The 24,602-nt window shown below is 35.5% G+C and overlaps 1 protein-coding gene across 3 annotated transcripts in view; it reads right to left on the bottom strand.

Annotated features, from left to right (window-relative positions):
* LOC110025442 (probable NADH kinase) overlaps nucleotides 1-15,262 on the bottom strand; it is a 21,690-nt gene extending 6,428 nt beyond the window's left edge. For 2 of the 3 annotated variants that reach the window (XM_020725920.1, XM_020725921.1), the window contains exon 1: nucleotides 15,090-15,262. In XM_020725920.1, the coding sequence (XP_020581579.1) occupies nucleotides 15,090-15,197 (108 nt within the window). In that variant the 5' untranslated portion in view covers nucleotides 15,198-15,262. The remainder of the gene's footprint in view (nucleotides 1-15,089) is intronic. The other variant, XM_020725922.1, reaches the window with a different exon arrangement.
* Nucleotides 15,263-24,602: the final 9,340 nt, after the last annotated feature.

Raw genomic sequence — 24,602 nt, 5'->3', positions numbered from 1 at the left:
ATGTACCGCACATGTGAAGGTTGCAGGTCCACATCTCAAGAAGCTCGATGATCGAAGTCAAGCAATGGTGTATCTTGGCGTCGAAGACGGAAGTAAGGCGCACAGATTTCTCGATCCACAATATGTTTGAAGAGGAGAATTATTGTTGAATTATTGTTGAATTATTTAATGTACCGCACATTTGAATGTACCGCACATGTGAAGAAAAATTCTTGTGAGCAGAGACGCTGTGTTTGAAGATGAGAAGAAGTGGGAATGGTGCGACGATGATAACGAGCTCATATAAAATTCTATGAATGGAGTTCGAAATTTTACAAGATGACAGAGAAGTAGCAGACTCAACCTCGCCAATGACACCAATGGTCACGTCGAACTCTCAACGACAACAAGAGAACTCAGGAAGACCCACAACGAAAGATGCTCCCAAGAAATTTCGCTCACTTGCCGAGGTCTATGCGGAAGCACCACTAGTAGAGATGGATCTTGATGAATTATTGTTGCTCACTACCGATGAGCCAACAACATATCATGAGGCGGCAACTGAGGAGACGTGGAATAAGGTCATGCAAAAAGAGCTCGAGTCCATCGAGAAGAACAAGACGTGGGAGCTCACCGACTTGCCACCCGGTCACAAGCTCATCGGCTTAAAATGGGTGTTTAAGTTGAAAAGAGACAGCGAAGGCAACATCCTTAAGCACAAAGCAAGATTGGTGGCGAAAGGTTACGTGCAGAAGCAAGGAGTTGAGTTCGAGGAATCCTTTGCACCTGTGGCGAGACTTGATACCGTCAGGGTAATTCTTTGCCCTGCAGCTTGCCCTCGCAGCTCATCGTGGGTGGGAGATCCACCACTTGAACGTCAAGTCAGCTTTTCTCAATGGTGATATTGAAGAAGAAGTCTACGTCACCCAATTTGAAAGATTCATTGTCAAGAATGAAGAGCACAAGGTGTACAAGTTGTCCAAAGCTCTCTACGGACTACGCCAAGCACCAAGGGCGTGGAACACTTGTCTTAACAAGAGAATGATGAGTCTATGCTTCGTGAAGTGTCCTCAAGAGCAGGCTGTGTACACGAGGAATCACGGAACAGAAGTACTCATCGTCGGCATGTACGTTGACGATTTGATTGTAACGGGATCCAGCATTGATGGTGTTGAGATATTCAAGAAGCAAATGATGAAGGAGTTCGAGATGAGTGATCTTGGGCTGCTCTCATACTACCTCGGTATCGAGGTAGACCAAAAGAAAGACCACATCACAGTGAAGCAATCGGCTTACGCAAAGAAGGTGTTGGAGCAGTTCGAAATGGTAGATTGCAACCCGAGCAAGTATCCAATGGAAGCAAAGTTGCAACTCGGAAAGGATGTGGAAGGAATCGTTGTGAATCCCACCAAGTATAGGCGTGTCATCGGATGTCTCAGGTACCTAACCCATACTCGACCCGATATCTCATACGCAGTTGGCATGGTGAGTCGTTACATGGAGCAGCCTACCACTTTACACCAGCAGGCGGTGAAGCATATTCTTCGTTACATAAAGGGAACAATGAGCTACGGGATTCAATACAAAAGAGGACAAGGAGCTGAAGAACTATTTTACTGACAGTGATCTAGCCGGTGATATAAACGACAGGAAAAGCACCGGAGGAATGGTATTTTATCTCAACGGGAATCTAATCACTTGGCAATCTCAGAAGCAGCGAACCGTTGCTCTATCATCCTGTGAGGCAGAGTTCATGGCAGCCACTGCGGCATCATGCCAAGCATTGTGGCTGAGAAGCTTGTTGAGCGAGGTGACTGGAAACGAGCCAAAACCAGTAACTCTCTACGTCGACAACAAATCTGCAATAGCATTAATAAAGAACCCGGTGTTTCATGGACGCAGCAAGCACATCGACACTCGTTTCCACTTTATTCGCGAGTGTGTCGAGAATCGTCAGATCGTCGTTGAGTTCGTAATCACCGGAGAGCAACATGCGGATATTCTCACCAAGGCTCTAGCAAGAGTTAAATTTGCGAAAATGTGAGAGCTAGTTGGCGTAAACAACTTCGAACCAAATCAAGCTTACGGGAGAGATTGTGAGACTAATTATGAATTGGTAATTTGAATTGATTACACAATTAGTGGCTTCATAATAGGCATGAGTTGATTAGTGGAACAAATATAGAAGATATGATAATAGCATTAATTTTGAATTAAATGAATTAAATATGACAATATCATTAATTTTGAATTTGAATCTTAAATTCAAATTCAAAATTCAAATATGTGTAATCAATTCAAATAGGCGCGAATTGAAGACACTTAATTCTCTTGTATTTATTGTGTACGTTTCTTTTTTTGTTTCAGTATGCCTTAGTTAGTATAAATTGGGTGTTGTGTTGCATTGTAAAACACCCAGACTTGTATCTTTTATCTTTTCACTCCTTCAAAAATAATAAAAAGAGAATTCCAAAAGTCCAATCCTCATTTTTTTGATTTGTCCTTTAGCGATCCATTAAATTGGAATCAACATTCTTTGCCTTAACCCACACGTATGAGCCGCTTGATCCTCCTGAACTCTATGTCGATCTCTCCTCCGTGCTTGCCTTTAGCGTGTAAACGAGCCCAACACCAGTGAGCCTGGGCCATGTTCGATTTATATTTTCAACAAAAAAAAATGTATTCTTGTTCCACTCATTTGCTTAGCGAGCCAAACTTCACAAATAAAGAGTCATTTTGACAATCTTAATCATACAGTCCCAAAATATTAAGGATTGAGGCGAGAGTTAAATCTTATTATTTATATTCAAACATCATTTACATATAATTTAACCTATTTTTATTATATTTTTAATTAATAATTTTAATTGATTATAAATATTTGTAGCATTATAGTCAATCAACTTATTTTAAAAAATAATAATCAATTATATATATATAAACAAGTTAAACAAGCCAAACAAGAACAATTAAAACTTTGTTTGTGTTGAACTTGTTTATATAAAAAGTTTGTTCGCATTTGACTTGTTTGCTTAGCGAACGAATCAAGCACGAGCTATTTAACAAGCTAAACACTACTTGTTTGTGAACACTAGCCATTTTGACAGCCCTAATTGTATGAAAGTCTAACACACACACATTAATAGAAGTAACAGATAGAGAAAAAAAATTTATGTGGAAAACTCAACAAGGGAAAAAACCACGACGCATAGCCCTATCAGAATGATTCACTACAAATTGGTGAGGAAATGCACAAAACATTGTCCCATGGGCGGAAAAGGTTTAAACAATTCCTAGAAATATAGGCATAAGCAGTTGCAATTGAGAGTAGTGGCGGAAAATTTAGTGCATGTATTGGAGGTGCATCACTGCACATTATTCAGGATTATGCGTTGCTTTGTAGTGTGTTTCGTTACTCCACAACGTAGGCCATCACTCCTTACGGCCCAAACTAGTTGTTCTGCGCCAGTTGGATAATATCTGGTCTAAACTCGTTGTTCTGCGCCAGTTGGACAATATCTGGATTTATTTCAATGAGTCGGCTTCTACGACAGGAGTTTGTATACTTGAGTGAATTTCATCTATCGTAAGATTTATATAATCCCTAAAAGATTTATGATGATTTTTTAAGTTATTATTTTGAATGTTTTCCATTTCTATTTCTAGTTCTTCAAGTACTTTCTGTTTTTTTTCTTTTTTCCAACTCAGGATCATAAGGCACAAGACCTACGGATCATTTATTTCGCATACGTAACACAACAAATAATACATTAATAATTAAACAAATAAAACAAAAAATATATTCAACACAACAAAATATTTTCATAAACACCTTGTTTTTCACACAAACATTTTTTTCACAACACTTTTTCATACAAAAAAAAAATTTTACACACAAAAATAGTTTTGACGACACTACAGTTTGTCAAGTCTAAGCCTAGTTACCTCAACTAAAATTCTCCTAAAGTTCTTACCAAAGCTTCCCGGCAACGGTGCGAAAAACTTGATGCGACCCTAGTGTGTATTTTTTTTCTGCATGTTTTAGGTTTATATCATTTTATGCAGGAAATGTGAAGACCCACATGTGTCATATAGATCAGTGGATTAGAAGATTTTTTTGGCCGAAAATACAGGAAAAGTGAAAACCCACAAGTGTCTCATAGACCAGTGGATTAGAAGATCTTTTCCGATCGCAGTGTCTCACGACACTGACCAGTGTATCTTATAGACAGCTCGGCAGACAGACGCCCCGAAGCATACCCCTAATCAGGGACGACATCAAGAGGTTGCCAAAATTTATGATGATTCTAAACTTATAAAATAATTCAAGATTTTGACTTTGTAAACTTCTAAAATTGCCAAAAAATTAACTTATTTAAATCTGTAAACAACAATAATAATATTAATATTTAAAATTGGATTGTCAAGACTCAAAAATAAATTTGAAATTTTGAATTCTTTAAATTTTCAAATGACTCTAATGTGAGAATTGGGAGGACTAAACTTAAATTTAATATTGAATTTCATAAATTGGGATCTAAAACTAACATGGTGTGGACACTTTCTTAGGAGTTTCTTAAATTTTTCTCAAACTTCGTATATTGATTCCCCTTCATACTGATAAAATGAAATAATATTATTTCTAAGTTTAGCAGCTTTTTAAGGTGGAAAATACTTAGCTAGGAATTTCTGAGTTAACTTCTCCCAATTCTTAATAGAGCCAAGTGCTAATGATTATAACCACAATTTAGCTTTCTCCATTAGTGAGATAGGAAAAAGTAGTCTAACAACATCGCCTGACATGTCATTATAACGAAATGTAGCACAAAGTTCTAGAAAATTGGATAAATGTAAATAGGGATCCTCCGAAGAAGTTCTCTAAACTCGTTGTTCTGCGCCAGTTGGACAATATCTGGATTTATTTCAATGAGTCGGCTTCTACGACAGGAGTTTGTATACTTGAGTGAATTTCATCTATCGTAAGATTTATATAATCCCTAAAAGATTTATGATGATTTTTTAAGTTATTATTTTGAATGTTTTCCATTTCTATTTCTAGTTCTTCAAGTACTTTCTGTTTTTTTTCTTTTTTCCAACTCAGGATCATAAGGCACAAGACCTACGGATCATTTATTTCGCATACGTAACACAACAAATAATACATTAATAATTAAACAAATAAAACAAAAAATATATTCAACACAACAAAATATTTTCATAAACACCTTGTTTTTCACACAAACATTTTTTTCACAACACTTTTTCATACAAAAAAAAAATTTACACACAAAAATAGTTTTGACGACACTACAGTTTTTCAAGTCTAAGCCTAGTTACTTCAACTAAAATTCTCCTAAAGTTCTTACCAAAGCTTCCCGGCAACGGTGCGAAAAACTTGATGCGACCCTAGTGTGTATTTTTTTTCTGCATGTTTTAGGTTTATATCATTTTATGCAGGAAATGTGAAGACCCACATGTGTCATATAGATCAGTGGATTAGAAGATTTTTTTGGCCGAAAATACAGGAAAAGTGAAAACCCACAAGTGTCTCATAGACCAGTGGATTAGAAGATCTTTTCCGGTCGCAGTGTCTCACGACACTGACCAGTGCATCTTATAGACAGCTCGGCAGACAGACGCCCCGAAGCATACCCCTAATCAGGGACGACATCAAGAGGTTGCCAAAATTTATGATGATTCTAAACTTATAAAATAATTCAAGATTTTGACTTTGTAAACTTCTAAAATTGCCAAAAAATTAACTTATTTAAATCTGTAAACAACAATAATAATATTAATATTTAAAATTGGATTGTCAAGACTCAAAAATAAATTTGAAATTTTGAATTCTTTAAATTTTCAAATGACTCTAATGTGAGAATTGGGAGGACTAAACTTAAATTTAATATTGAATTTCATAAATTGGGATCTAAAACTAACATGGTGTCGACACTTTCTTAGGAGTTTCTTAAATTTTTCTCAAACTTCGTATATTGATTCCCCTTCATACTGATAAAATGAAATAATATTATTTCTAAGTTTAGCAGCTTTTTAAGGTGGAAAATACTTAGCTAGGAATTTCTGAGTTAACTTCTCCCAATTCTTAATAGAGCCAAGTGCTAATGATTATAACCACAATTTAGCTTTCTCCATTAGTGAGATAGGAAAAAGTAGTCTAACAACATCGCCTGACATGTCATTATAACGAAATGTAGCACAAAGTTCTAGAAAATTGGATAAATGTAAATAGGGATCCTCCGAAGAAGTTCCCCAAACTAGTTGTTCTGCGCCAGTTGGATAATATCTGGATTTATTTCAAATGAGTCGGCTTCTACGACAGGAGTTTGTATACTTGAGTGAATTTCATCTATCGTAAGATTTATATAATCCCTAAAAGATTTATGATGATTTTTTAAGTTATTATTTTGAATGTTTTCCATTTCTATTTCTAGTTCTTCAAGTACTTTCTGTTTTTTTTCTTTTTTCTAACTCAGGATCATAAGGCACAAGTCCTACGGATCATTTATTTCGCATACGTAACACAACAAATAATACATTAACAATTAAACAAATAAAACAAAAAATATATTCAACACAACAAAATATTTTCATAAACACCTTGTTTTTCACACAAACATTTTTTTCACAACACTTTTTCATACAAAAAAAAAATTTTACACACAAAAATAGTTTTGACGACACTACAGTTTGTCAAGTCTAAGCCTAGTTACCTCAACTAAAATTCTCCTAAAGTTCTTACCAAAGCTTCCCGACAACGGTACGAAAAACTTGATGCGACCCTAGTGTGTGTTGTTTTTCTGCATGTTTTATGTAAATGCAATTCCCCTGAGACGGTGCCAAAAACATGACCCGACCTGTAATTACGCAGTAATTTAGCTTTCAAAAGACGACAAAAAACTTAACCTAATTTATTTCAAAAGACGATAAAAAACTTGACCCAATTTATATTTAGCAGCTAATATATAAAATTGAAATATTATAAAATATAGCAAATAGTTCATACACTATGTTATCTATGCAAATGCACGTATCGCTTCAAGTAATATAGAACTTTTGATTAAGCCCTGAATATCGATCTCACGAGGAAGCGAGGAAAGAGTTCTTTAGTCAAATTCCAGTTTACTATTATTAGTCTTTAGTTTGGAATGTCGATTAAAATGGTGTTTTATCTAGCAACTACTCCTAAATGCGAATGTTAAATGTAAGGATAGTAATTATTCCTAAATGTATTATTCCTAAAAATTATTCCTAAATGTAAATATTAATTTTAAAGATAACTCTTGCTGAATGAATTGGTTTGGAGAATTTTAAGATATTAAAAAAATACTCTTCTTATGTAGCGAATTTGATAATGTAAAGGAATGAGATACATTAAATATTGTATGTGCCAAATATGAGCAATTTTAATTCTCTACCCTGATTCAATGTTATATAAAATCATTGGTTAATCTCAGGTTTAATCCTTAAATCCGTGGTTAGGCTAGGAGGATATTAGCTCTCACTCCAGAGCTCTCACTTCCCTTCCCTTGAAGGCTAACGCTCGCTTTAGTTCTTAAACTCTAAGACCAAATTGGGGATTTTAGTCTGTCACCCTGAAATCTCCAATTCTACGCCTAACAATATATATCTCCCATGAACTTGACCATCTATGGGATCTGAATGTGGTTTCACCTTGTTGAGAATAACAATGGTCTCTCGGGTCTTAATACAATTACAACGAATTTTAACACTACAACAAACTCTTATTATAATGTAAATGAAGTGCAAGTAAAAACCATCACATTTATAATTAAAATTTTTTCAAGCATGCATTCTAATATCCAAAACATGAATCATACTCATTGCAACAGAAAAGTAAAAGAAAAATAACGACATAATCTTCTCACGTCACTTTCTAAAAAAGAAGAAAGAGTAAGAGAAACACATCACAAAACACGAAAGAAAACACAACAAAAAACTTCATTAAATCAAAACAAATTCACTAGATAAGTGTTTACAAAATCATAAGATACTGAAGAACACAATACTTAGTTTTTTTTTTCCCTTGAAAGAAAGATGAAAATCTCTCCCACAAAGTCTCACGCTGATCTATGCAATGTTAAAACATTCCCTTACAGATTTTCTCAAAATCCCCTCACAATTCTCTCCAAAAAGGTAGAAATCTACATTTCTACTCCTATTTTAAGATCTCTAGACATTCTCCACATTTTTTCCACTCACACACACCACATTTTCTGACATAAAAACACTTTATTATAGTGTAGGGACGAATTTCCCAAGAGACGCCTCAAGCAACCTTCTAAAAAGAGTCCATATACATTGAATCTTCTAGAAATTCGCCCAGCATCGCGTCCAAACCATCTCGGGCGTTGTGGGCGCCGTCGGCGCCATTTTCACGTCGTTTTTTGTTCTGGCGCCGTTAGCGCCCACCTTGCGCAGCTCCACCATTTTGCTTTGTTAGCTCCATTTAACTCTATTTCGCCCTGTTTCAGTTGTGTTGTGTTCCTAACAAATAGACCTACAAAATAAACATAAAAACAACATTCTTTAAAGTGTAATTTCATTCAAAAATGTGTGAGAAGTGTAAAAGAGATTAAACATAGAAAGAGATATCGAAATGTGTTAGAACAGAACTTTCTTTCTTGCTTGTTTTTGCTTCAAATTGCACCGTTTTTTTTTTCTCCAAAACTTCATTTCTTATCCCTGAAACAAAAAATATGCAAAATATATTCCTTTAAAGTGTAATATCATTAAAAATCAATAAAATTGAGCATAAAATATAGATGAAAAAGTAGTCATTTTTTATGCGTATCACAAATCTACTAAATCTTAATAAATGTTCAAATTCTAAAATGAAAATTTACAAGTCAAAATCAGATATTTTGATCTCCTACACATAAGGATAGGAGTCGACTGTTATACTTTAAAAAGACTAAACAAACAAAACTAAATATCTCCCCTTCAAATCTAAAAGGTTTAAAATGTGAAGAGTCAATCTTTAAATCAAAATTTTCAAAATAATCAAGTGAAATTCAAGTTAAAATTCAATCACTAAAAGCTAAAAGCAAATTTTATCCATCATCCGCAACTATTTGTCGAGGGTGACAAACATTTGATTGATTTCAGCTTACAAAAAACGAATGTCATATTAAGTGTTTCTCTATGTTCACAATCAAAGCAATCACGTGCAGTAAGGACGTAGCCTGAGTCCTCTGTCCCTATGGTTCTACCGCAAAATGACACAAGATAGCGGTTATAATCAGAGCCCTCTGACAGCATGGTTGTCATCAAATGGTATCATTAAATTACAGTTACAATCGCAGTTTTTATGTTCCCTAACGGCTTTCTACCCTTTAAGTGGTGAATCATAAGGGTATAATTGATTGACACAAAGTCTTTTGTTAGCTAAAGTTAACTTAAATTTTACCTCTTAGACAAACATTCACCCTAAGTCTAAAAGAATCTCTTGGATGACGCAACTCATGTTTGCTGGTCAGAATCCTTCTATTAGATTGGGTCGACAACCTCCTCTGACTACGTAAACCAGAACCCTTTTGTTAGCTAAAGTTAACTTAAATTTTACCTCTTAGACAAACATTCACCCCAGGTCTACAAGGATCTCTTGGATGACACAAACCATGTCTGCTGCCCAGAATCCTTCTATTAGATTGGGTCGACAACCTCCTCTGACGAAGTAGAACAGAGACATTAACAGCCTAAGATGATGAAACCATAGTATCATAATCAGGTTTTAGCTTCATTCCCCTACCATCCGCTTTAAACTTCAAGTGATTTCTACAACTTAAATCCTAAGTCTGCTGCAATTATATGTTCAATTTTCAATTCTTAATAGCTCTCCATAATCATCGAAAGTGCTCTCGTATTGTCGGGAGAGTTAATTAAACAAAGAAGCTTGCGCCTATGGAAAACCCCGAACCTCATATCAAAAAAGTTCTCGCTAAATGAGAGCAAAATATTTGGGTAATGTTCTGTCTGCAATATAATCTACCTTCTGAAAATTCGACATTCCAAAGCTCTCTCAAAATAAAAAATAAAATAAAATGTTGATAGCCTTGGGGAGCGGTCGTGAATTTTCGGAACCCACATATTTCTGACGACTCCGTTGAGGAATGTTTCTCTTTCCATCTTTAACTAGTCATATATTTGTTATAATAGCAGCTTTAAAATTTACAAAATATAAAAAATGCAATCGCTTGAAGTTTGAGAGTTATATTTGGTGAGTATCAGCGCATGTCCAATTTATTTTAATTCAAAAATCTATATTGAAATGTTCCAATAGAATAATAAATTGCCTGGTGATTATCAGGGCATGATCTATGATTCTCAATCTAGGAATCTGCCTTTAAATGGTCCCAACAAAACGACAAATATTGAATAGGTGAACATCGAGACATGAAATTAGAGCTCAAACTAAAAATGTCTACAAAAGTTCCCAACCAAAAGATAATCTTTGACTTGTGGATCTCAACCAAGGATCTACCGCTGAAAGGTCTCAATAAAAAGAAAATCTTACTCTTGTGCACATTTAGGGTATGATCTTTGGATCTCAATATAGGAATCTACCATCGCGAGTCACAATAGAAATGTCATCTCTGTTCTGCGGCTATCAGGGTATGACATATGGATCTCAACTCGGGGGTCTACCGCCGAAATGTCCCAAGAGAAAAATAATGTATGTTTGGTGAGCATCGGGGTATCTCCTATGAATCTCAACCCAAGGATTGTTGCGAACATGGAAACTGGTTCACTGTTCAAATTGACATTTTCTCATGTTTGGCAGCAAATTAGATTTGAAACTTGAAATTAATTGTTAAATTAATTGCTCTCAATTCCTTCTATGATTTGCTGCAGAAGATAGATTTGAAACTTGAAATTAATTGTTAAATTGATTGCTCTCAATTCCTTCTATGATTTGCTGCAGAAGAGAAAAAAAATAATTAATAAGTTTTAATAATTATTTGATTAATTTTTTAGTGGGTCTAATGGCATGATGAAATTAATAAATAGGTATGCTAGCTCCCCTTGCTATCCCTCTTCGGCATTGGTAGCTTTCCAGGTTCTTCTTCTGGTGTGTTTCGATTTAAAGCTCTCAGGTAGAGAGAGAGAGAAGAAGAGGAGATGAGAGAGAAAGAGTATTTTCTTGTAATCATCGGAGTGATCGACAAGTGTTATTCCCCAAGCTAATAAAATCCTCTGCAGTTCTATGAATGTAGGCAATTTGTCGAACCACGTAAATCTGTGTGTCCCGCTATGTTTTATATTTTATAATTTTTCTCGATCCTATTTTTTCGCTTTATTATCATCGTTTTTCACAACAACTGGTATCAGAGCTCAGTATCGAATCTGAGGGAAAACGATGATCAGAGATGATGTGATGACATCGGGAATCGAGAAGTTTAATGACACATATTTTGGTTATTGGATGATGCAGATGATGCAGATAGAGGACTACGATAGAGGACTACCTCTATAAAAAAGAAATTTCATCTTTCGTTACTGGGAAAGCGACCGGAAAAGATGGATTTTCTGCCATTGAATCAGACTTTGGAGCTGACAGAACTTCCACCAGGGAAGATGACATTGAAAAATAAGTGTGTGTACCGGGTGAAGACTACACTTGATGGCAGTAAGAAGTACAAGGCTAAACTTGTTGAAAAAAATTTTCAGCAAAGACAGAATATTGCCCATGCAGTGAGAGTTGTAAGCAGAAAAATGAGTAACCCAGGAAAGAGCTTGGAGGTGCAAAAATATGTTGACGAGGATATGTCGACTAAGGGTGTTACTCTTGGAAACTGAAGCTGCGTTCGACTTCAGTTGGTCTTCTGGCATGAAGACCGAGGTTTTAAGTTGCAGAGGTGGAGGATGTCACGTTTGAAGAAAAGTGCGACACAGCTAGCGAATGATGCAACTTGTGTACCAGTCTCCAAGTGGGAGATTTGTTGCGAATATAAAAACTTATTCACTATTCAAATTGACATTTTCTCATATTTGGCGGCAAATTAGATTTGATACTTGAAATTAATTGTTAAATTAATTGCTCTTAATTTTTTTTATAATTTGTTGCAGAAGAGAAAATAAAATAATTAGTATTTGATTAATTTCTTAATGAGTTTAATGACATGATAAACTCATTAAGAAATTAATAAATAGGCATGCTAGCTCCCCTTGCTATCTCTCTTCGATATTGGTAGCTTTCCAAGTTCTTCTGGTGTGCTTCGATTTGAAGATCTCAAGTAGAGAGAGAAGAAGAGGAGGAGAGGAGAGAGAATGAGTACTTTCTTGTAATTATTGAGGTGATCGGCGGGTGTTATTCCTCAAGCTAATAAAATTCTCTACAGCTCCGTGGATGTAGTCAATTTGTCGAATCACGTAAATTTGTGTGTGTCACTGTGTTTTATATTTTGTATTTTTTCTCGATCTGGTTTTTTCGCTTTATTGTTATCGTTTTTCACAACAGGGATCTACCAGCGAAAGGTCCTAACAAAAAGATAATGTCTTTCTAGACTAGTCGCCACCTTCATGGTATGAATCTAGCATGAATCTGGGTAAATAATCTAACACCAGTCTAAGCCTCCAGTAAAATCACCTCACCATCACACTTATTCTTCTAATGTATGGTAATATTTCAACATTTTTCCATGCATGCTAGGCTTTGTTTGTGGGGTTAAATATTACAATATTTACTTTGATTATAATATTAAATTATTCCATAGATACAGCTTTAATTTTTAACAACACACAAGGATTTCCACCATTGGTAGAAGAAAATAAAACCAATGTAATTTAAATTAGTTCCTTTTTTGACGACTTTGTAAATAAATATGAATAAAAACCATATAATTCATAGGATACAAGGGAAAAACTATTCTCTCAGAATTTACAGTTTTTATGGTATCAAGCGAGGTTTCAAACCATAATACAAAATTCGGTGTAGATCATGGCATACCATGAAGGGTCGAGAACTAAAGAGCTCTCCTTCACTGAGAAGTAAGACCTTCACTAACGTTGGCCATGAATCAAACTTTTACCCCTTGTATTGAGGTCAATCCCTCAAAATCACTCAATAAAAAATTAATGAAATTAATTTTCGTGAATAGTTCCAATTTAAATATGCATTGAATTAAAATTCTTCAGAAGCAGAGAACTCATTTCTCATTGCTTGACTCATAAAATTCCAAAGGAATTCAGGATGCTATCCAAAGGATCTACCCTGACCTAAAAAGCATAGTCTAGTGCTTTAAAATTGCATTTAAAATCACAAATTTCCGTGACAAGTTGCCAACACTATCACTGAATATTACAACTCCTAAACTGAATTTTAAAAGGAAATGGTTATTCTTTGAAATCAAATGGAGTTGCTCGAACTAGATGAAGTTTGGGAAAAGCAGGGTGAAGGCTATATTTTTTTTCTGAAGAGGATAGTTAAATCTTACCATATTTCATTTTCAATTATATTTGCAATCACATGACCTCATCTTCTTTTAAATCATATCTTCAATAACCATCCAAAAGTTGATATACTCATATCTTGCCTAATCAGGTTGTGTCCTGCCTTTCTAAATGAACCAAACAATACTCTAAATTGACTGACCCTACCCTAGAGTAACCCTGCCAACTTAAACAACCCAATAAATCCAAACATATAAAGCAACCAATATCATGAAACATGATGGATGGATGAAATAAAATAAAATGAAATGAAAATATGGCCATGAATCCTGGATCTGGCAAATCACAACATCATATTTATTCCGGCAAAAGCATGTCAATCATTCCTCGCCTTAGAACCTCCAAACTTTCAGATATCTTTTAGAAAAACTATTTGAGTGTATCAAAAAAGAATTTGTGAAGAAAAGCTTCTACTGATGATGGTGTACACAATGTTTTTCTTCACCTTCATTCTCTTCATGGGTTAGTAATTCTGATGGATTTCCCTCATCTCTTCTTCTTAAGGTTATATTTCCATCAAAATAGATTTCACTGAATAAAAACTAAAGCAAAAGGCCATCCAATTCATCCTCTAATAGCATCCAAATTCTCTAAAGTATAAGACTTCATTGGAATGATTTATGCTTTTCTACTTTGCTATTAAAAGCTAGTTTCTCAAATGCAAGTCCTATTATGTTTTCCCAAAAGCAGCTTTTCTAACTCAGAATTTAGGAAAAAGGTGAAAAAGTTTACATACAAAAGGACTCTACTTTTGTTAGTGGCTTTTCCTAGAACAACGTTAAGTTTTTGTAACCAGAAAAACTTGAAGTTGAGGAGAATGGATTACATATTATTATTCGCATACTTGTCAATGAAAATAATGCAATATAAAGTAACATAGAATTATAGCATATGGCATAGTGTGCACTAAGTTAAAAATAGAATAAATCATAAAAAAATAATAACTATTTAAAATTCAACAGTATAAAAGATAAAGGGGCATTTACCTATGTATTTACAAATCTAACAGCTAAATTTTACTCTTTGCATTTATACCATTCAAATCTTTCATATCAAATCAAAAATACCACCATTTTAACTTTTAGAGAGTGAAATACAAATAAGCTAGACCTAAATGAAGACTCGTTTTATTTTGCTTTAGAACTAAATTGAATGTTGCAAATTATTTTATACACGAGGTTCGTTCTTGCAAAGATAATCTTGCCAAAATAATTTTAAGGAAAAAAAGACAGAAAAAAAACAAGCCTGTGAGTGCATAGATTGCCATATTTTGCTCACAAGTGCCTTATTGCACCATGACATGAGAGGACATCTTTATATGCTATTAGCTACAGTGCAAGCTGTTTTTGCCCTACAGCCGGGCTAGTTCAATCATGTCATAATTTCTTAAGCTTACAAATTACTGAAAATCAAAGCCTCGCGGGGCAAAAACAATCATCCTTAACCGATATTAATTCAAGAACAATGAATTACGAAGAACTTCTTATTTCAGCTGTAAATATTTTGTTTAGAAACAAAATGAGCCCGAATTTCCAATGAATGCAAACCCTAGCGTATGCTTCAGCTTGCTAGAAGGTACCATATGGTAAGTAAAGCTCGGGAAAGAAGAAAAATAATACGTGTGCGTTCACCGTTCGATGAAGAAAGGAGGAGGAATCCTTTGCTTTAGGCCTCGGAGGGTAGACGTCGAAGGGCTTCATCAGAAGCAGCACTCGCCGCCTAGCCATGGCTGTCGGCTGGACTATCAGCTGCAAACTGTAGGATTTAAGGGTTTGATTGCAAATATCTTTTTACTCTTTTGTTGCTTTTAGGCCAATATCTTATTGCTCTGGATTTACTTTAAATAGTATTAATAAATTTATTTTGAGACAAAAAAACTTCAAACTCATGGAATGATAAATCTAACAACATCGCCGTCTGCAACTCAGATCTAATAAATTTGGATTTAAGTCGTGAAGAATATAAAGTGCGAGGAAAAATAGACAGATGCGAGAAAATTCGATATAACGGAGTGTTGGATTTAAGGCTTAGGTTTTTTTCTGCAATTGATTGGATTTAAGCTAAATTCATTCTTAAATCCGCCTACTAAAAGGCTGCCAAACATCTCCTTAAAGTTAAATTTAGGATTGTAATTACATTTTATTTAATGACCAATAAAAAACATTTGTTTTAAACAAAAAATAATAATCTTTTATCTTTAAATAAAATTAATTTTCAATATTTTGTTTTATTATATTTATTTAATATAGAAATAAATCATTTTTAATAAATATTCAGTGTGATATAGCATTTTCTAATTAAAACAATTCTAAGCAAAATAATACAATTGCATTAAATATTTGATTTTAATTAAATAAAATATTAATTTTTTAATATAGTATTCATATTATTATATATTAATACTTATGATAATGGTATCAAAAGATGATAATTTAATAACTTTTAAAAGGTTACACTTCCATCAATTTGTGTTGAATTGAAATATAAAACAAAAAAATAGCTTTCATATTATTGAAAATTAAAATTTATTTAAAATTATTATATGATGATCAAATTAATAGCTCTTGTATGTATTGGACATTTATATTTAGTTTAATAAATATATCTGAAGATTCATTTTGGATTAAATTATTACCAATGAAAGGCCGCCTTACCAAACAATTTATTTGACTCATAAGTTTTTAGAACTTATTTGAATGAATGTGAACACACTAGAAAATGACTCAAATGTGATTTCAAATTTGAAACTTGTTTTGAACCAAAATTCAAAAGGATTCAAATCTTAATTCAAATTGTGATCTATCACCGCATACTAGGTCCGTATCATGAATTCCTAATCTCTTTTATGTGTCATAAGTTCTGTCAATGTATACATTCCAATGGCTTCAATCACAAACTCCTCTTCTTCACTAGTTAGCTTCTCGATGTTTACCCTATTGAGATCCCATCAAGCTAACGCTGCCTAGCCTAATTTAAACCCAACTAACCTGCTATGACCCGATAATATATGAAATTAACGCGATTAAACATGGTCATTAATCCCATTGTATCCAAATCAGTTAGACATACTTAGATTAGCCTAGTTGAGTCTTGGAACCCTAGTTAGCCTATTTGGGTCCATCTAGACTAATAAGATCAAAACCATCAAATTAGCCCATTTAATTTAACCTATATATTTCATTGAGTGAATAGATTGACCACAAGTAAAATGAGCCTAATTAACCCTTGATTTGGTCAATTAGTTTATCAAAAACCAAGTTGACCCAATTGAAACTTAAAATGTATTTTGAACATTTTTATCGAATAAGTGTAATCAAAACTTTTCATTATGATTTAATCGACTATATATATTTACCTAAAGCCAAATTGATTATTAAATCAACCCAATTAGCCAATTAGTCTTCTTAAACCCATATTCGGATACATTGATGGATGAGATCAGTTGAGCTTGAAATAACCCACCCAGATGATTTAAACATGTTAACATACATCCAAATTGCTCCTTACTTAGCCAATTGAACCAATTTATCCTATTAAACTCAATTCAACCCATTAAGTCATTTCGATTAAAATGGCTAGATTGAACTTCACCGACCATCCCAGTTGATTCTTATTGGTTAACCATGAATCAATTGAGCCAATTATTTGCTTGGATTATGAAAATATGCTGCACATATTAGTTACTCGATGATATGATGGTAGAGCTTCAAATAATGAGATGTCACAAAAGAAAGAATAATAAATAAAAAATCAAAGAAGAAAAAATAAAAGAAAAATTAAACAATCTCAAGGAACATGATTGTGTAGTTTTTACCATTGTTTAGTAAAATAAACATTTTTGTATAGTTAACATCGGAAGTTTCATTATTCATATAAATATGATTACAACTATAATCGTTAGCGAGGAATCAATGTACATTTTATTTGAGCTAGGAAAAGGAAGCTTTGACTCTAAAAAATGATTGAGAATAATTGAGTTAATTCTCTTACAGGGATTCATTTTTTCTTTAATATGTTTATTATCTCAACTATAAGTTCCCTCTTATTATCCCCCCTTTCTCTTTCACCCTGCCCTGCCCCTGCAACACATACATGTCACCCTTCCTATGTTTCTTGGCAATGGCATCATTATTGGAGTTAGGACATGACTTACGACTGCTGAGGATGAAACACGGTGTCTGGAGCGTTAGGAAATCAAAAAGAGTAGGTTGGTCTTGTTGAATGCAGAGTCTCAAAATGTCAATGTTGAATGGACAAAAGTAAGAAGAACAGAAGTCGAGAAGTACCTAGAATGAATGTTGACTTATAAGGGATTCTGACATGTCATACCATTTGAGGCTAAGGTATGAATATGATTTGTTAAGGCACGACATGATGTATACTATTTATGACATCAAAGAGATGACTTGGATCATACCAAAACTAACATGGGTTAGACCAATATACTATATAATTTGGTGGATAGTTATGTTACAAATACACCACAATGTAGTTGTTATGACCAAAGTTTTGTAACTAGTTTTTTTTCATATATTCAAAAAAAGGGTGGATACAAATATCTTTTTTTCTGATAAAAAATATGGAGATGGAAGAAAAGTTTCTGTTTCACAGGACCCTGGCGAGTGGTCGACCCTTCTTCATTGCCCAAATCATCCTCTCCGTCAGAATTTTCAACCGGCTCATCTTGGTCAGAGTGGATAACTCATTATAGTCAGAGAACATAGAATCAACCATGTCATGATAAATAAATTACTGAATATATCCTAATCGACCCCAAGTTTAAGGCCGCTACGATACTGAGGGATTCCTTATTGGCCCTGATGGAATTGTTGAACTTGAGCTCCCACATGTTTCGATCGTCATGGGTCCTTTTTAGATCAACCTCCAACAAGGTCTATTTCTTCTTAGCTCTTTCCAGTGACAGATTCAGATTGATCAAGGCTAACCCTAGAAAATGGGCGGTTTGCACCGCCATCAACTACCATAGATCCACATTTTGGAGAAGCACTTTTCAACAAAAGCCTCTCATAGTATGGTTGAGTCCCTCAGACCGTAACAGGTTCAACAAAGCTGGGGGCAGTTCCTTGTTGTTGTTCGTCTATGGGTATCAGTCTAAAAACTGATCCAGCAGAAGGAACCGCTTATGGGCCCCTTGACATATCATTTTGGCACTCCTACGCATGGCCTCCCACAGGAAGACCCTCTTCTTTCTCTTAAACAAAGAGGGGAGGGAGTGGGACATCTGCTTCCTCCATCGGCTCCTTTCCTCACCGACCTACCTCTATTCCCTCGAGCGAAGGCGGGACCTGACCTCTAGAGGATAAAATTATTCTGTCAAGGAGCTAGACGTGGCAGACGAGGAGGCCTGGTTGGCCTTGTCCCTCTCAGACAAGAGATTGAATGAAGGACCCTTGACCTGGGAATCCGTCAGAGCGACGACAATTGGTGACGTGCTAGTCTGCGCGTCAACTCTAGAAGAAGAGGGAGTTGTAGCTGCAATCTCTTCTGGAGCTCCCTTGGAAGCAAACACTCCTCTATCACCTTCCTCTGCGTCAACAAGATGAGAAGCATGTTTTTGAGGAACAATAGTGACCTTGTTAGTCATTGTGTCTTGAATGACAACAATAGTTTCAGACACGGAGAAGTTGTTCCTTGAGGCTGCACCGTTAGGAAGCAGATCCTCCACTTATACGGAGTTACCTAGTGTCGAGGGACGCTTCTACTTATGAAGTTTAACGGCGAGCTTCTCCTTCACTGCCTTCACTCATATATGCTCATTGACATCAGAGAGGCGCCACAATTCCTCCATCATCTTGCCCGTCAGCACACGGGTAACCTTTGCCTCAGCGGTGTATTGGGGGACCCAGATGTAACGACCAATCAACATTGCCTGACCGACCTTCCATGCTCTCTGAAATGGGACTTCAGCCTGCTCACTACTCTCTCTCTGACAGTTTGATTCGGATTACCAGATGCTAGAACAAGAGCCGACAAAAAAATTATTCTTCCAATACTTTATTTTATTCTCTACTCCCAACAAGTGGAGCTTTTTGCCTCTTGAGAACATGGCAAATCCCTTACTATCGACCTTAAATGAAGAGAAATGTGTGAATAGTTCAATCACCAGGAGATGTGCTCCCGATGACTATAGAGGATGAAAGTCATCACATTTACTAGGAGTTCAACAGTATCTATGCTGAAATAACCCCGCATGTTTTGAAGGCGCTCTGAAGCTCACCACATAAAGGCAATCAGAGGTAATATTTGACTCCCGATGACTATAGAGGATGAAGGTCATCACATCAACTAGGAGTTCAACAGTATCTATGCTGGAATAACCCCGCATGTTTTGAAGGCGCTCTGGAGCTCACCACATAAAGGCAATCAGAGGTAATATTTGAACTGGTCCCTATAAAAGACCAGATTGTTCCCCACCAAGTCTGTCGCTTGAGCCTCTCCCGAAAACTTCTGAAGCATGGCGCTGTCATCCAACACATATCTCATATGCAACTCCTTCACTCTGCTTTCTAAAAAAAATGAGTGATCAACACCCCTGATGGAGTCGAAGAGGGTTGGGGAGTACTTCGGGGTGATTTCCAGAAATGATAGAAGAAGGAATATCAAAAGCTCAGAGGCAAAAATTGGAATACGTAAATTAAGAAACAATGGTTTTGTGCCCTGTTTATAGAGCGAACAAGTAAAATGAAGTCTTGCGTTATGATAAGGGTCACACCAAATGTCTTTTCAAATTTATTCAAATGTCATTTCATTTTGAATGCCTCAGTCGAGCCATATCCCTTATGCATTAGTCTTCAAAGGACTATCGCCCCATCTTTCCTAATCTGCTCTAATCGATCAGCCTTGCATTGGAACTTGCATATGTTCATCGACTCGTGAAGTGCTCTCAACTCGTTATTCATATGTTCATCGACTCGTGAAGTGCTCTCAACTCGCGCAACACCTCGTCTAGCCCTTTCCGTAAAGTGGCAAACTTCACCCGCAGGGCCACTACCTCCGAGCTCTGGGTTGTCGGAGGAGCTGGTTGCTCCTGCACTAGCCCTATGATTGACCCTCTAGTCGCCCCAATTGAGCGGCCAGTAACGTTTGAATGAAATCCCACAAAATCATAAGGCAGCTTCCGATAGTCATATGGAGCCTGATGAGAAGCCAACATAAGGGGACCAAACGAAGACATAAGTTCGGGTTGCAGGCACTCCCCTTCACTGGTCAAGGTTGAAAGCATGACAACCACCCTCTGAGGCTCGACTGAAACATTAAGGACCGACTCGGTTGCATCCTTTAGCGGTCCTCCGTCCAAGTGTCCTTCCGAACCAACGGACTCACCTGCATTAACATGATAATAACTAAATAAATTAATTAAAAAAATTTACATACCCATAAAACTATCCATCAAAGAAAAAATGTGGAAAGGCTTCTCTCCCCCTCATACCAGGCACCTCTACGTTCTTACAGTAGCAGTAGAAGAAAGATGTTGATCTTCCCCCACTCCGACCTCTTTCCACCCTCTTCAGTGTCTTTAGTCAGCTGGGCTTTCCGACCTCATAGCTCACAACTGTATCGGGCTGAGGGTCCACGGTCTCATGAATAGGGACTCTCGATGCATATTCCTTCGGATTCCTAGACGAGTTAATTCGATCAGCCGACACAAGTTCGACCATCGACCATTTCCTTTTCTTAATTTTATCCTTCTTTTCCAAATTTGGTAGTCTGTAGCCTACCTTTGCTAGAATTTTGGGCCCAAAACAGTCCAGCTCAAACCATCGACCATTGTCCAACTCAATTTTTCAAGGCAGAGTAATGGCAACAGATGCAATGTTTATCTTATGACTCTATTTATAGAGCATTCTGGGCACATAATCCAAGGAGAGTTACTCATTAAATTGTTTTTTTTATTCTAGTCCCATTGAACACTAATAATTTTCATGTCCTTATCGTAGATGTAGTTTTCAATGAGCAAAAAAAAAGGGAACTGTTATGTATGCACCAAAACTGTCAGCACGAATCACAAGTAGTCGAACGACTTGGATGGCAGTCACACAATTAGGGCATACTACTGTCATACAAGCGACCGCGTCATTATAATCGACCGACACACTTTTGCAAGAAATTCATTATAATCGACCTTTGATCGCAAGCTAGTCATTGCATTCTATGAGGTCTCAACCGATCGATATTTACTTCGAAAGGCAGGGACGCCATTCAGCTGGTCGTCTCGACTGATCGAATTCAAGCTGACCGACCAACAAATTACCATCATATTATAATTCAAATTATAAACATATATTTTATAAAATCTATACGATTAAGTATAACATCAATTGTATTAAGAATGATTTTCATAACTTTTCCATCCCTTCTGTAATTGTACAAATGTGCCCCTATAAATACTAGATAAGAGGACAAATAAAGGGGCCGCTCCCCCTTCTCCCTACAGTGAAGCTTAACTTATTACCTACTTCCTCTTTCCTCCATCTAACTCATCTCTCGAGACATGTTTATTAAGGACAATTTAAGATTCAATAGGCATGTCAAACAATTCAATAAGCATGCAAGTCAAATATAAACAATTTTTTGAGTTTGATTAATGAGCCGAACACGAACACATATTTGTTTATTCGCATTCGGCTTAATTTGACTTGAAATAATTAAATAATAATATTTATTTATACCCTTTTTATATCCTTTTTATATGCATTTGGATAATAAAATTATATAAAATATAAGGTGGTCTTAGATACGTAAGCATAAAGAAATTGTTGGCATGCATGTAAATTTCCTTAAAATATAGCTGATCCTGTTGTACTGCATTCCTCAATAGGTGTTAAATATGTAAATACACATGATTTGATGAATTAGTATGTAAATGCTCCTTAAAAAGCTAAAAATCCTGCGCTACTGTAATTTAAATGATGCACATGCTTAGACTGGCATGCATGTAAACTGAGCGTCCGTTTGAGACAGTTTATAAGTGTGGGCGACAGCGTTTTGAAAACACCGCCGTACCGTTTGGTTCGCGCGTTTCGCCAGCTTATCCGAAACTGCGTTTGAGTTTTTACACTAAATGCGGGCCGCGGGCCGCGTTTCATGATAAACAGCTTATCCTGAAACGTACAAGCTGCCCCAAACGGACCCTTAGCGGGGGTAAATATATTATATTATAAATAATTGAAAATTTTAATTAATTTTTCTTAACATCATCGTTCAATATAAATAATTAAAAATTTTAAATCAAGCATGTTTAATATGAATATTAAAATAACATCAATCAAAACCTAATATTTTAATATTTAACAAGCAGATGCAAATAAAATGAAAATTTTTAAAAAATATGGACACATAATTAGCCATTTTTTAAATAATGACATATTATCAATTATTTTTAAAAAGAAATGCACATTGCCACAAATCAGAAGAATAAATGAATGAATCTAACTCTTGAATTAGTTGAGTAAGAAATCAGCTTATATGGATGTTAGAGATGCTAAAGAGGCCAAGCGGAGCGAGCCCTTAAGCGAGTCAATTGTCTGTCGGTAACATAATCGAAATGTCAAGATCGTCAGTTTATGTCGAAAACTTGATTGTTGGTCAGTCGTCCATTAATTGTTGGTTAAATACCTAGCAAACACAAACCGTCGGTCCATGCCAAAAGAAAATAATAAAAAAAAACATCGGGTGCTCTCAGTTAAACTCGTAGGTCTTATAACCAAAGTTATATCCCGATGCTGTTAAATTCATAATAGTGTTTGGTTTCATTAAGATTAAATTTAATTTTATGTGCTCGACATATTTGACATGATCTTTTAAAATTCAAAGAGAATTAATTTGCAAAGAATTTAACATGAAAAACAATACTAACATCATAATAATGTATAAAATGCTAAAAAAATGAATGTGCTATGATAAGTTTCAAAAATAAAATTAATTGTTGGTTGGAGCTGATAAAAAATAATATGTTGATAAGTTAGGTGCGGTAGCTATTATAATTTTTTATTTTTTTGAAAAAGTCAGATCACGGCCAGAAAGTTGTCACCGCACCTAGGTATGTGCGGTGTGAAAACGCTGTTTTCAACATTTTGAAACCACGACTAGAAAGTTGTCACCGCACCTAGGTATGTGCAGTGTGAAAACGCTGTTTTCAACATTTTGAAAATGTATAAGCTGTCAAAATACAATTTACCTAAACAGCTCAATTGCGTTTTCAAAATGTCACCGCACCAAATAAACTGTCCCAAACGGAAGTGAACAAAAGTTACAAAGCACTAGAGCAAACATTGATTTTATATTTGCAAAATATTACTGTCAATGTTGCTCCCCCTCACCAATTTCATGGTATATTATGTGGCACCGAATAACATCAACAAACTTAAAGAAAATCCAATAAAAAATAGCATAAAGAAACTATTGTTAACTTTACAGTCAAAATTTTTATTTAGCCTCGAAAACTTGGACTTCTTATCGAACCCAATGATACTCAATAAAGAAATAATTAAATTAGTCACAATTTAACTTAGTTTGCAATTTTAAATTTTAGAATTAACTTTAATTTTTAGGTCCCGTTTGGGCAGTTTATTTGGAGCTGTGCGTTTTCAAAACACACCCAAACCCATTTGGGCAAACCGCGTTTTTATAGTTTTTCAATCAATTGAAATCAGTATTTTCACATCATTTTTGGCTAGGTGCGGTGATACATTTATAGCTACGTGTCACCTCCCAAAAGTGCTCTTCGGAGTGTTGGACAATCTAGGACTTAAATATTGTTCTTCAGGTCGACATTTAGCAGATGTGAGATTTTTTATTCGTGACATTCTTCTCCACCCAATCACCTGACACCCTCGTCACAGACCGACTGGACCTTGGAGAGTCCACTGGACCATTATGGAGAGTCCATATACCTGACAGACAGTAATATGCTTTGATATCACTTGTCACTTTCCAAAAGAATTCTTTGGGGGTGGTGAGCAACTCAAGACCTGATGTGAGACTTTTTGTCTATGACATACGACTGTCTTCCAAAAGAATTCTTTGGGGTGGTGAGCAACTCAAGACTTAAATACTGCTCTTCGGCCGTACACCTAGCTGATGTGAGACTTTTTGTCTATGACATACGACTG

Source organism: Phalaenopsis equestris, unplaced genomic scaffold (assembly GCF_001263595.1).
Source record: "Phalaenopsis equestris unplaced genomic scaffold, ASM126359v1 Scaffold000297, whole genome shotgun sequence".
NCBI classification, from domain to species: Eukaryota; Viridiplantae; Streptophyta; class Magnoliopsida; order Asparagales; family Orchidaceae; genus Phalaenopsis; species Phalaenopsis equestris.
This window is presented reverse-complemented; position numbering and strand designations above follow the sequence as displayed.